Source organism: Vigna radiata, chromosome 10 (assembly GCF_000741045.1).
Source record: "Vigna radiata var. radiata cultivar VC1973A chromosome 10, Vradiata_ver6, whole genome shotgun sequence".
NCBI lineage: Eukaryota > Viridiplantae > Streptophyta > Magnoliopsida > Fabales > Fabaceae > Vigna > Vigna radiata.
Window position 1 is genome coordinate 8,915,648 of NC_028360.1, and position 13,016 is coordinate 8,928,663.

Sequence of the window (13,016 nt, forward strand, 5' to 3'; positions counted from 1 at the left end):
CTGAACTTTTATTATAAAATAAAATTAACTTAAAATATTTTGCTTTCATGAGAAATTAGATGAAACTTTTTTTTCTATAAAAGTTCAGTATACAAGGTGATTTTCGTTTATAAAGTAAAAGCCATTTATGTGTTTCAACAACCAGATTATAAATTAGCTGAAAATTGATAACTTAAGTAAAAGCTTCTAATAACTTGTTTAAGAAAATACAAGAAAAGAAGAGGTTGAACATTGAATACCTAAAATCAATGAATAAAAATAATAATAATGCCTTAAAGCTTGAAATTGGTTGATTAACAGAATATACGTGAAAGTGTCATATCGACCAAAGATAAAATCAATTTATAATGGGTTTTAGTCTTTATATTTTGGGACGATTTTGGTTTTAATCTCTCTTTCAAACTAAGGTACAATTTACTCTTTCAACTTTAGAAAATTTTGATTTTAGTCATTTTTATCAAATTTTTCTAACTTTATTTGTTGTTTCAAATGTGTGTTTCTCAGTTAACATTGAAGCAAAAATGTGTCAAACAGTGTAAACAATCCAAATATTATAATGAAATGTGTAAACAATCCAAATATTATAATGAAATGTCTCACTTAACATTGAAGCAAAAATGTGTCAAACAATGTAAACAATCCAAATATTATAATGAAATGTGTTTGAAACAACAAATAAAGTTAAAAAAAAAATTGGTAAAAGGAACTAAAACCAGAATTTTCTAAAGTTGAAGAACTAAATTGTACCTTAGTTTGAAAGAGGGACTAAAACCAAAATTGTCCCAAAATATACAAATATACGGACTAAAAACATATTTAATCCATTTATAATATATAAATGGAGTGCAGCTTATAAACCGGTTTTGTGGGGGACAATAATTCTTTTATATTATAAAAAATTAACTTATAAACAAAAGAGTTTAAATTAAAAATAAAAATCTGAATATGAAATAATAACTTTCCCAATAACTCTAAAAAGTGCTTGTCGACGGTGACGAAGGATCTTTAGCTTAGCGGTGATCACCAACGAATCTTATCAGGTAATCTAGACTTGATTTCATTCAAACACTGCTTACTTAATTTGATGTCTTTTGCTGTATTAATGTTTTTTTTTCTGTCTTTTTTGGTTCATTTAAACACTTGTTTTTGTCTTCATTAATTGGTTTGATTCTGTTGATAATGTTTCTCTTGGTGGTCTGAATTTCTTAACCCTTCTTAGGTTTAAGCAAACTTGCTGTGGTTCATCTCTGCGATATCATTATCTATTATTAACAGTTGGTTATCGCAGCAATATGCTTAGATTGGATTGACGTGTGAGATTGATATGAACAGAACGATTCCTGGTCATTGATAAATTTTCCATTAGAGTCAACTTTTGCAGTTTTTTTTTTTTTAAATTCAGATGAGAGGGGGATTTTATAAAATCTAAGTACATAAAATCAATTTAGTTTCTCTTCCTTGTTGAACAATAAAACATGCTAAACTCAAACCAAAGGGTGAATTGGTTTGAAAACAAAATTGATTTTTTTCAAGGTTTCAAAAACATGTTTTTTGAATTTTTTTGACATAATTGGAGTGGGATGCAATGTTAATTACCAAATCAATCTCAAAAAGGAAAAAAAAAAGACACTCAAGATTTTTATGCTAGTGTGATTCTACACAAATCTATATCCTGAGCTAGATTTCTACTAAAGAATAACAAGACAGGTACACCTTAATACCATATGTATAGACACACGAAAACTTGAAAAAAACATTTCAAAAACTACAAAGAAATGGTGATGTTACACACAGTCACCTCAAATCTCACCACATAGGTGAATTACAGTAGAATCAACAAATTTACAAGCAAAAGAATCAGAAATATTTCACCTGAAATTTGATTTTACAATAAAAAACCCTATAGCCAATGAATAAACCCCTTAATTTTTTATCTTCTTGCAAAACTTGATTTCAGCATTATGAGTACTCTCAAATCCTCTCACTCTCTCGTTCTTCCAATCTTAAAATATCAAAAAGTTGATTTCAAATGAAATAAGAGAGATTCAAGATTTAAAGAAATTTGATGATTATCTTAAAAGTCTAATCAATTAAACTGTTATTTGCAAAGCCCATAAACTGAATGAAACTTATATTAATCGATTAATATTAGTTCTTAATAAGTTAAACGCGAGAGCCAATGTTGTTTACATATCAGATATTAATTGATTATGTTAAGTACCTAATCCATGTGAAAGTCATACTTTTACCAGTTATTGAATTAATCGATTATATTAGGACTTAATGGATTAAATGTGAAGTGAATCGATTAATTTTTAACTTAATCTGTTAAACTGACAGTTTTTACAGTTATGTTTTGAATTTCATTAAAAAGTGCGTCTAGATTAAGACTAATTGATTATTATATTGATTAAGATGTTTAAAGGTTCTTGGCTTTACAGATATGCTAAGACTACAAGACACACACAAAACCTAATGTTAGTCTATATAAGACACACACTTCTACTAAAACCTGCACATCATCAAAAACTGGAGCAATTCCCTTCTTTAAGGCATGGTAATACTGTTTCCTTTTCCTATTTTTCCTGCAAGTGTTTCCCTAAAAATTTATAAACTTGTGCCCTTGATTATTTGCACTTTTTAAAATGCCCCCTTTTTTGTGAAAATTCTCCTGTCTTGACTTCAACACTTTGTATGTGTTGACAATGAGGGAAAATTAAGGTGTACAGTAGCACACTAATGGTGCCACAGTGCAATCTTTAACTTGTTAGCTGCTACTGCATTTTTTGAGTGAATGCCAATAATGTTATGTTACCATTGTTTGACAAGGTCCACATTTGTCTGTCTCAATTTGAGGGTTCACATTTCTCTGACTCAAATTTGACATGAATTGATGTAGATTTTGGAAAATTTATATCACAAGCTTGGAAACTGCTTTTATGTTCTTGACATGCAACTGGAATCAGTGTCTGTTCCCTGTTGATGTAGTGTTCATTCAAATCAAAGGGTAATTGGGTGTTTGTTTAATAATGCTTTGTCACTTGAGGTCTATAGTTTTTAAATATTGATAAATAAGGCTGAAGAAGATGATAAAGAAGGAGAATTCCCGGGTGTTTATGGATGTGTCCATTGATGGGGATCCTGTTAAAAGGATGGTTTTCAAGGTACCTTCTGTTCTTGGTTGTTTGTTTACTGTTTATGCTACAACTTTTGCAATGCTCAACCTAATGATAATTCCCCCTCACAGCTTTTATACAATGTTGCTCCCATGACTGCAGAAAACTTTCGTGCATTATGTACAGGTATTATAAAATTTATTTGTGTGGGGAATTTCATCATATTTAACATTTGTTTGCTGGACCTCTCTTTTTTCCCTTTCATAATTGGCATTTTCTACCATGATGGTTTCTTAACTATCAAACATGTACTTAGACATGCTTATGTACTTTAATTGCATGGGATTTTGGTTGAAAGTGGATCATTTGCTAAAGGTTGTCTATCTGACCAATGAGTTACCAATTCCTGAATTCTTCCCCTTTTGTATGAAACTTTCATTCTGTGTTCAGGAGAAAAAGGTATCAGTCAAAATACTGGAAAACCACTTCACTACAAGGGTTCTTTCTTCCATCAGATAATAAAAGGTTCTATTGTGAAGGTTTGTTGTTCCATTTATACTTATATCTAGATTGTTATATGGTAGTTGCATGTGTGTCTTGTTGTGGTTGAGCATGGTTTAGTATTGGTCCCATTACCCCCTTGCTGTAGGATACACTGGGTTGATGACCCCGAATGCTTTTCTAGTGATACAGTTTTAAGGTTGTACATCTGAAGTTGTTCATCCTTGTTGTTCTAATAAGCTTCATGAAGCCCACCCTCATTTTGTATGTATTATAGTAGTGTTGTTATGTGTATTAATGGTTGGTTTTGGTTCTACAGGGGGGAGATTTTGTCAATCGAAATGGTATTTTTTTTCTATGTATCCATTGCATCTCAATAAGTTACCTTACCTTATCCATTTTTTTAAGGTTGCAATTTAACACTATCTATGTAATCACATTTCTGTATGTTTTATTATTTGATAATTTAGTAGTTCAGGTTACCGGCCTATTTCCATTTGAGCACTTTCTGTGACAGTGGTTATTTCTTTTCAAAGTTAATTAGGAACATATAACAAGGTTTTGTTACAAGAACAAAGTTTGGCCTCCTACAGTCTTCTTGATTTCCTGTAACCTTTGCGTGATAATTTCCCATGGTTTGCAGGGACAGGTGGAGAAAGTATATATGGTTCAGAGTTCCCGGGTGAGAAGGCTAAGTCACACTCAAGATCATATTCTGTCATGAATTGTTGTACTATAGTGATTTATCATGATTAATGTAATATGTATCTGTTGATTTGTTTTAGATGAGTCACCTGTGCTGAAGCATGATGCTCCAGGCCTTCTATCAATGGCAATTGCAAACCGTGACACTCTTGGTTCTCATTTTATTATCACCTTGAAAGCCGATCATCATCTTGATGGGTTTGTGTCTCTGGTTAATTTTTGCCACATTTTAGTTCTTAGATGTTCTATTTTTATTTTGGGGCCATTTTTGCAGGAATCATGTAGTCTTTGGGAAGCTTGTACATGGGCGTGATGTATTAAGGAAAATTGGAGAAATGGGTGATGAAGAAGGGCATCCAACTGTAATTATTAAAATCATTACATGTGGCGAATATAGTAAGGGTGAGTGTTACCTCAATCAGCTACAGCCACATGAATAATACTACATTTGGTTAAATTAAAAACCAAATCTTCCTTGATATTTATAATGCGATTCCTCGTAACACCTCCTTAAACTTTCACTTTGGTCTATCTCCCTCTTTTCATAGGATTGAATACCATACAACTTTCTATTGTACTTGCTCAAGCCATTTGAACCAATTTTCCATCATCTTTTCCTTAACTGGTGTCACACCAGTATTTTTTTTCTCTGAAAATGCGAGACCATAATTGTTTTTAGGTTTAAACCTCTTTTTGGTCCCTAAGTTATGAGAGGATTTTCAGTTAATCCCCGCTTTAAAATAGTAAACCTTTGATTCATAATTTATAAAAAATGTATCAAATGAGTCCTTTTTTAACTTGAAATACTGTTTTTGGTTGTTTCTTAACAACTGCTACAAATCAGAGCAATCTAAAGATGTGACAGTTGTTAAGAAACAACCAAAAACAGTATTTCAAGTTAAAAAAGGACTCATTTGATACATTTTTTATAACTTAGGGACCAAAGATTTACATTTTTAAAAACGGAAACTAAACTGAACATCCACTTATAACTTAGGAACTAAAAAGAGGTTTAAACCTTGTTTTTATGTTCATTTTCCCTCGTTAATTGAATGTTCCCTATTCCGATCCAATGTTTCACTTTCTACCGAATGTTTGATCTGATGATTTTAATCTTTATACTCACAGATAGAAAGAGGGTATATAAATCAAAAATGGGAGAAACCAATAATTACGAAACTCGGAAGAAGGGAAAACATAAGAAATCTTCAAAAGACCGAAGGAAAAGGAAAAGATACTACTCATCTGAATTTGGGAGCTCTTCAGATTGTGACACAGAATCTTTACGATCAGAGGTAAATAAACTGTTCTCTTTTAAAAATACATTTTTTAAACGAAGAAATGTTTTATACAGAGGATCTTAGAAATTTAAACATAAACTTTTAAGAACTAATTATTCAATTCCAAATGGCAGGAACTTTGGCAAATGGTTTCAGCAATGTTTGAAGACCAACGGGAAGAGTCATCCGAAGCTTATAATCAAGTAAGACTGGCGATAGGAAAAAATAAGAAATCTTCAAAAGAGAGAAGGAAATGGAGAAAATACTACTCATCTGAATCTTCAGAAGCCGAGATAAATAAATCAAAAATGGGAAATAATGGATTTTCTGAGGAGATAAATAAACCAGAAATGGAAACGGATGGGTTTTCTGCGGCACATCATGGGACATTGGATAAGGGAAAACGTTTAAAATACGCAGAAGAGGACCGGGAATGGATAGAAATCTTCTCAGAAAGCTCTTCAGATTATTACAATAAAGTTTCCGCTGACTCAGATATGTCCTCATCATCCGGCATATATTCTTAAACTGATCAAGCAATATGCAAGATATTTATAGTTTGGTCCTATACTGATTGGATGGTTATACGAAGTATTTCTGGTTTACTAAATGCTGAAACTGTTTGAACTTTGTCTTTGTTTAAATTGTGATCTGGTATTGTTTAATCAACTCTGAGAGTTGTTTTATGCAATTACTGGTTAATGGTTTATTAGTTGTGACAGTAAGTGGTAAATTGGTATTGAGTTTGTTCCTGTTTTTATGTAATTGGTTATTTGTGCACTTTAGTTTAAGTTCTTGAGTAAGAGATTGCAGTCATGCGATTTCAGCAACAAGAGTAGAAGGACTGCAGTATTCGGCTTCGGGGTTTGAATGAGCAACCGAAGTTTAGTACATGATATATATTAGGAATTTTAAAATGATATATTTACACTATCTATATACGAAAAAATATTATACACATTAATTTGAGACGTTGTAATATTGATAATGCAAACAATGCATGTTAGGTGCCACAATTTTGAAGAAGCACAATTTTTATTTTTCACGTGTGTCTTCATTGTGGTTTTTTATACTGAATAGATAAAATTTTGTTAAATCTAACATTTTATAACTAAACTCTTTTTTGTTTTAAATAGTTTTTTTTTTTTTTTTATTTTAAGCATTAACTTTGAGCAATATTATAACATCTCACTTTAGTAATATAAAATTAATAAAATAAGAGCTACAAAGAATATAACTTGTAATGAAATTTCAAGAGAAGAAAAATCTACACCTGAAAAACAAAAGAAACTATCTATATCGTTGTTTCACCTTCAACCCTTACACTGAGATAACTGAAAAGATGTTCTCTTTAAGCTCACACTCATAAGGTGATCATCGCAAAAGAGAAAATACACACAGACAATATAATTTTAATTACATGGTAAGATAAAATTCAACATATAATTTTAATCACCAAAAGTATGACATTCTCCTCGATTACACCAGTGACTCAAACTTGATCAAACCCTTTACAATATAGTATAAATGTCAAGTCATGAAATGTTGTGCACTTGTGTGGTGGAACAATTGTCCCACTCAAAGTTGTGACACAAGGTTAGTCCTTAAAACGCCCTTTGCCACCATGAAGAAAGGCTCCCAGGCTAGGAGCTCCTACTCCTCTCACGATATGACTCATCATTCTTTAATTGAGCATGGATGATCATTAGAGTATCAGTATAACCCCATATTGACTTCTTACAATTATTCTATTTATACACATGAATCCCCTGATAAGATATTTCTCCTTGGAATTCTCTTTTCCAACCTTGAAAACCATTTGAAATCATACATATGTCCATACACTTTCACATTGAATACCAACATATAACATCAATGATCATACATTAAAGAAATAGAAACACCCATACAAGTCATCAAAAATCACACAATAACAATTTTCTTCATAGCAACATGATACTCCCACTTAGACAAGGAAAACAGCTTTGAAACTCTCACCAACAGCTCCGGAAGGTTCCAAAACCCCCTAAAACGACCTAAAGATCATGCAAAACTGATACGCGAAACCCCGAATTTGGTATTTCCAAAACCTAAAGAAAGAAACCAAAACCGGTGCGGTAGCGCTCAACACCCAAAAGTTGGAGCTCAGCGCTAGTGCCAGAAACTACCCCTCAACCCCATATCAGTTAACAACAAATTGTTTTCATGGACTTTGATGCACTTCAGACACGTTCTAATGATCAAAAGGGTTTCTCACACACTAGAATTGATATGAAAACACGTTTATAACTAAAACAAGGTACCTATTTGATCATTAGACCCAAACTAAGTGCATTAAATGACAACTCTAAAAGTACCCAAACTCAAATATACACTTTTAAACCTTCATACCACTTTACAACCTCCATAAACAAGTCTAAATACACTTGCTAGCACTCTTCAATACCTTAGATTTGCCCCCAACTATTCTACTTCTCATTTTCAACCCTTAAAGCCTCTAAAATGGACTAAAATCTCAACTTATGAAGCCATTTACCATTTCATAAAAGATATTGTCGGTTTAAGAACCTAGACAAGTCCTAATAGGTGTGATAACATACCTTTAACCTTCCAAAATAGTGCAGACCACTTACCTCGGCATTTCAATACCCAAAAACCCTTTTTTTACACTAAAAACACTTGAAAATCACCCCTATATACTACCTTTTTCATTACACATAGTTTTCTTAATTGTCTAACCCTCCTAACAAGTTCTAAATTACCTCATAACAATTCCAAAACAGATCTCATAACATTCTCATACCTATTTCTAAATTTCACTACTCAACACCCCTATTTAAGGCTTAAAATCTAAGTAATTTGATCAATATTGTCACAATCACTTGCATTTTGTCTCAAACAATAAAACATCCTAATCACACATAATTAAAACATTATACGACAGCAAACACATCATCATACCAATTACAATAACACCATATCATTAAAACACCAATTTAACATATGTCAAATTTACCCAAATACACCAATTTTTACTAAAACATCTACAATTTATACAATACCAAAATTTACACTACACACACAACTAAGAAAAGGTCTACCTTCCCTTACCTTGCAATAAATTGTCCAACTCAAAGAAACGTTCTGTCGATTGCTTGAAACGTAAGGAATCTCTAGACGAACCTACGAGACACCAAATTGGAAACGGGCATAGTCTTTAGAACTCTAGATGGACCGAGAATGACTAGGAGAAGCATGATTACACATGCAATAGTACAAGATTCTTCTAAAAATAGATTAGGAACGAGAGAGGAAAAAGGACTCAAAATTACTTGCTCTATTCTTGAAATTGATCGGCTAGATTTATAGACATTGACGCCATGTGTCAGAAAACAATTGGTATTCGTTATAGAGTCGCGCAGTGGAATAAAAATAAAATTAGTGGAAAGCGTGTTCAGTCACTAGTTAAATTAAAATGGTTAGTTTTAAAAGTAAATTTTCTAAGAGAGAATTTATCGAACAGTTGATGTGCATAAAACAGTAAAGAGTGTAGGGGGTAGAAAAATGACGCACTGGATTTTTATACTGGTTCGATTGAAAGGAATCTACGTCCAGTTGTTAATCACTATAAAAAGTTATTAACGTTTTCACTAAAAATCAATTCAAACATATTACAATAGTAGTGAAAGAAAATATGATGATAGAACCTTCCTTCGACGAACGGACTGGAAAGGTACTTCCTTCGACCAACAAACCAGAAGCAAGCAATCTACACTTTTCTTCGACCAACGAACCAAAACAGTGCAGATAAAATATTCCTTCGACAGACGAACCAAAAGATGACCACCTTGCAAACTCGAAGAGAACCGCTCCGATCTTTGACACACGAAACACGAGCTTATCCTATTCACGAGACCAGGAAAATCACTTGAACTAGCTTTTTAGAACTTCCTCATACAAATTATATTCTTAAAAAGCTCAGAGTTACCCTCTAAGGGTTTAAGACCACTATATATAACTAGTTGGTCTGCAGATGAAAAGACTCTTTACAACTGCCAGTAATAATCGATTATTGTAAGTGATAATCGATTATTCAAGTCCGTTACAGGTTTTTCAAAATAGTGATAATCGATTATTCTGAGGGATAATCGATTATTCCAGAGACTTGGGCAGTTCTCATCAAAACAAGTGATAATCGATTATTCCAGAGCAACATGGTTTTTCAAAAAGACTCAGGATAATCGATTATAGCTTCTAATAATTGATTAAATGCATAACAGTTCTAAAGATATGAAATTTCTAAGTTTTACATACTCAAAAGACATTCCTAATACATTTGTAAACTACTAAGATGCTTTTAAAACAAATATATCAATCTTCTTTCCGTTTATCTTCTTGTAACATCATCAAAATCAATTGTCTTCAAATTTATCAATGTTCCTCATTGGTAACAACTTGATCGTCTAAACACTTTCTGATCGTCAAACAGATGACTTAGGAGCAATAACACTTAGAGAGAATGTAGAAAACTCTAGAAAAGTGATTTCTAGAGAGATGTTACATTTTAAAAGAATGAAACTCGTTTATAACAAAATTATTTATAATTAAACCCTTTAATATTAAAATAAACGAGTCTTACTATTTTCAAACTATCATGACTATAAAAAAAATACCATTTTCTAGACTTTTATAAATATATTAATTCATTTTCTTTGAATTCTTAATATTTTGATCGTATATATTGGGGAGGCACAATTATGTATGATAAATTATCAAAATACCATGAAGATCTGAGATTACAAAATTAAGAATTAAGTATTCACGTATATATTTTGATAAATCTTTTAAATATGAAAGTAATGAGAGTTTATAACTCCTATTAATAGGGTCATATTTTTTACATGTTTTACTTTTATGTGTTTCTAGAATATTTAATTTTGATCATTACATTTTGTTTTGTAACTAAATTAACTCAATGTGAATTCTTTATTTATAGATCACTAAATACTTGTTGTAATTTATCTATGATGTTTTCATGTTTAAATATTGATGAAAAAAATCAGTTTAATATGAAAATTGTTAATTTGATGAACTAATCTCAACTAAACACTTAACGAATCAACCTTTTTTTTTATGAGATTTCAACGAGAATCTCGTGCATGGCACAATGTGTAATTTTTATTCTTTTGTTTTTGTTTTAGACAAAGGTAGAAATGGGAATATAGTAACAATGTAAAGTTGGTAAAATCCAATTAAAAGAACTACAAAAGTTCTAATGAAATAAAAATAACATAAGAATAAAATACCAGGAGAAATAAATAAACTTGTAACATAAATAAATGAGAATGGTAGTCCAGATACAACCATCAACATTGGATTAGTTATTTCTTTTGTTTGTGGCATTTCTCATAATCTACGTAGTATTCTACAATTTGTCACACGTACAAAATAAACTTATTTATATTTTTTATTTCTTTTTGAACAATTTTGAATTTGAATTTGAAACAAAATCAAACTTTTCCAAAACTACTAAAAGTAGTTTTGGAGACCATGTGTCTTAAGCGGTTATTGAGCAATTAATACTCATTAAGTATCCATAAAGGTTGTTACTTTATTCTTCTTTACAATTTGTTTTGACCATTTTCTTTAATTAGTATTCCTTGTCGATGTTCTAAAAAGGGATAAATAACTTGCTTTGGTTGTCCAACGAAGGATAAATAATCGAATTCTCACGAGTTTTAAACCTTTCTAGTGAGTTACAAACTTGTCTTATAATGTCCTTCATTATACCAATACGTTCGTCTAGTGTTTAAGTTGTCCTCCCGGCTGGAGGTGGTCCTGCAGAAAATACTCTGACGCTCAAGTCCAAAAAAATTGTCCCCTGTGTATTCTGATAGTAACTGGGAACAAGATGATTTTACCTAAATATTATTATTGTATTTATTGGTCTCATAATCGTCCAGCCCATTAATTATATTAATTACTCATTAATACAATATATTTATGTAATATGATCTGCAAATCACCCATAAATACCATATATTTGTCTTTGATATGATCATTGAATATATTAATTGGTCATTAATGACATCCATCTCACCTGACTCTCGATCACTAGATTAACAGTCGATACTGATGACACTCCCCTCGAACGGTCAGCTACCCGGGTATAGTACATAAATATTTAATAAGTTAATATGTGAATAATAATTGTTGTAATTCTAAGTTTGTCAAGTGACACCGTTAGGGTCAATCATTTCTAGTTCGAGGTATTATCCGCTTTGAAATTTGTATCGTTTAAAAGGTATCTTAGAAGGTGGTAAAATGAATGAATATTTAAATTGTCTTAGATCTCGACTTTTAAACAATGTGAAACTATCGGGAGTAGTGATCTTAACGATATCATTCGACAGACTTAGATAAGATCAATAATATTCTTAAAAAAATTTCAATAATATGATTTAAAAAGCCATTAAAATGGATTGTAAAACTGGTATTTCTTCTTCTATTTAAATTAAATTTGTGAATTCTTTGAAAATGAAACACTTTTATTTTGTCATTAAGGAAAATTGGTATATTAAGAGTAATTCCAAAAACATTTTTGAAAAAATAAAACAAGAGAAAAACCAAATTTAAAGGTTAATAAATATATTTTCAAGATCTTTTAATTTTATAACTGATGAACATGGCGTGAGCTTTAAATGACATTTTGACATTTTTTATTTATTTTTGTTATTGTTTTTGACAACATCGCTTTGGGTTTGTATTGAATCAGTTGAATAATCTGTGAATAGTTAATTATATTTTTTATATATAAATATTAGTTTTAAATTTGTGTGTACACATAAATTTAGGTTGGTTTGTCTATTTATTAAAAGAATATTAGAGATTGAGAAAAAAACAATAAAATTTTTAAGATTATAATTAAGTTTTGAATAAAATCAACTTTAAAAATAATTTATAAGTTTAAAAATGTTAATAATATTATAAATAGTAGAATTTGTAAAAATATAAAGGATAAAACATGTAAAAAATATGATAGACTCCTTAAAATTGTAAAAGAAATGTAAAAATATATGAAATTAAATTGCTAAAAATATAAATCGGTATATGAATAGATAGAGCTAGACATAATTAGTGTAACTGTATTAAACTATATCTTTACTATAAAAACTGAACTATTTCTATAAAAAACTGAACTATACTATTATGTGGTTCAATTTAAAAAAATTGAACTTTCCTATTAGCAGTTAACTTCAGTTAACTGTTCCAAATAGTAAACCATACAATAGTAACCAAAATAAACTGCAATTCTACTTGGCATAGCAAACATTCGGAAACTGCATGTTTTTTTTTTCTTTTTTATCTTAAAATTATTTCAGAATAAGTTTAAAAAATTTATTTAAATTCTTAA

The 13,016-nt window shown here is 30.6% G+C and overlaps 1 protein-coding gene across 9 annotated transcripts; it reads left to right on the forward strand.

Annotated features, from left to right (window-relative positions):
- The first annotated feature begins 933 nt into the window (after positions 1–933).
- Positions 934–6,367, forward strand: LOC106776182 (peptidyl-prolyl cis-trans isomerase CYP95). 9 transcript variants are annotated; one of them, XM_014663546.2, is made up of 11 exons: positions 934–1,040; positions 2,900–3,007; positions 3,077–3,164; positions 3,248–3,302; positions 3,567–3,655; positions 3,937–3,961; positions 4,261–4,299; positions 4,403–4,520; positions 4,597–4,724; positions 5,451–5,617; positions 5,737–6,367. In XM_014663546.2, exons 2-11 carry the CDS (start codon positions 2,940–2,942, stop codon positions 6,127–6,129), a joined length of 1,170 nt encoding a protein of 389 aa, XP_014519032.1. In that variant the 5' UTR covers positions 934–1,040; positions 2,900–2,939; the 3' UTR covers positions 6,130–6,367. The 9 variants fall into 9 exon arrangements, with proteins under 9 accessions (XP_014519032.1, XP_014519036.1, XP_014519031.1 ...); XM_014663545.2 differs by having other exon boundaries at positions 953–1,040; positions 2,442–3,007; XM_022786786.1 differs by having other exon boundaries at positions 1,024–1,040; positions 2,426–3,007.
- The last annotated feature ends 6,649 nt before the right edge of the window (positions 6,368–13,016 follow it).

Excerpts from the sequence above, each read along its gene's own strand:
- LOC106776182 (XM_014663546.2), top strand. The coding sequence starts at position 2,940 with ATGTTCTTGACATGCAACTGGAATCAGTGTCTGTTCCCTGTTGATGTA. Across the intron at positions 3,165-3,247 it reads TTAAAAGGATGGTTTTCAAG|CTTTTATACAATGTTGCTCC; the intron begins GTACCTTCTGTT and ends TCCCCCTCACAG. Across the intron at positions 4,300-4,402 it reads ATATGGTTCAGAGTTCCCGG|ATGAGTCACCTGTGCTGAAG; the intron begins GTGAGAAGGCTA and ends GATTTGTTTTAG.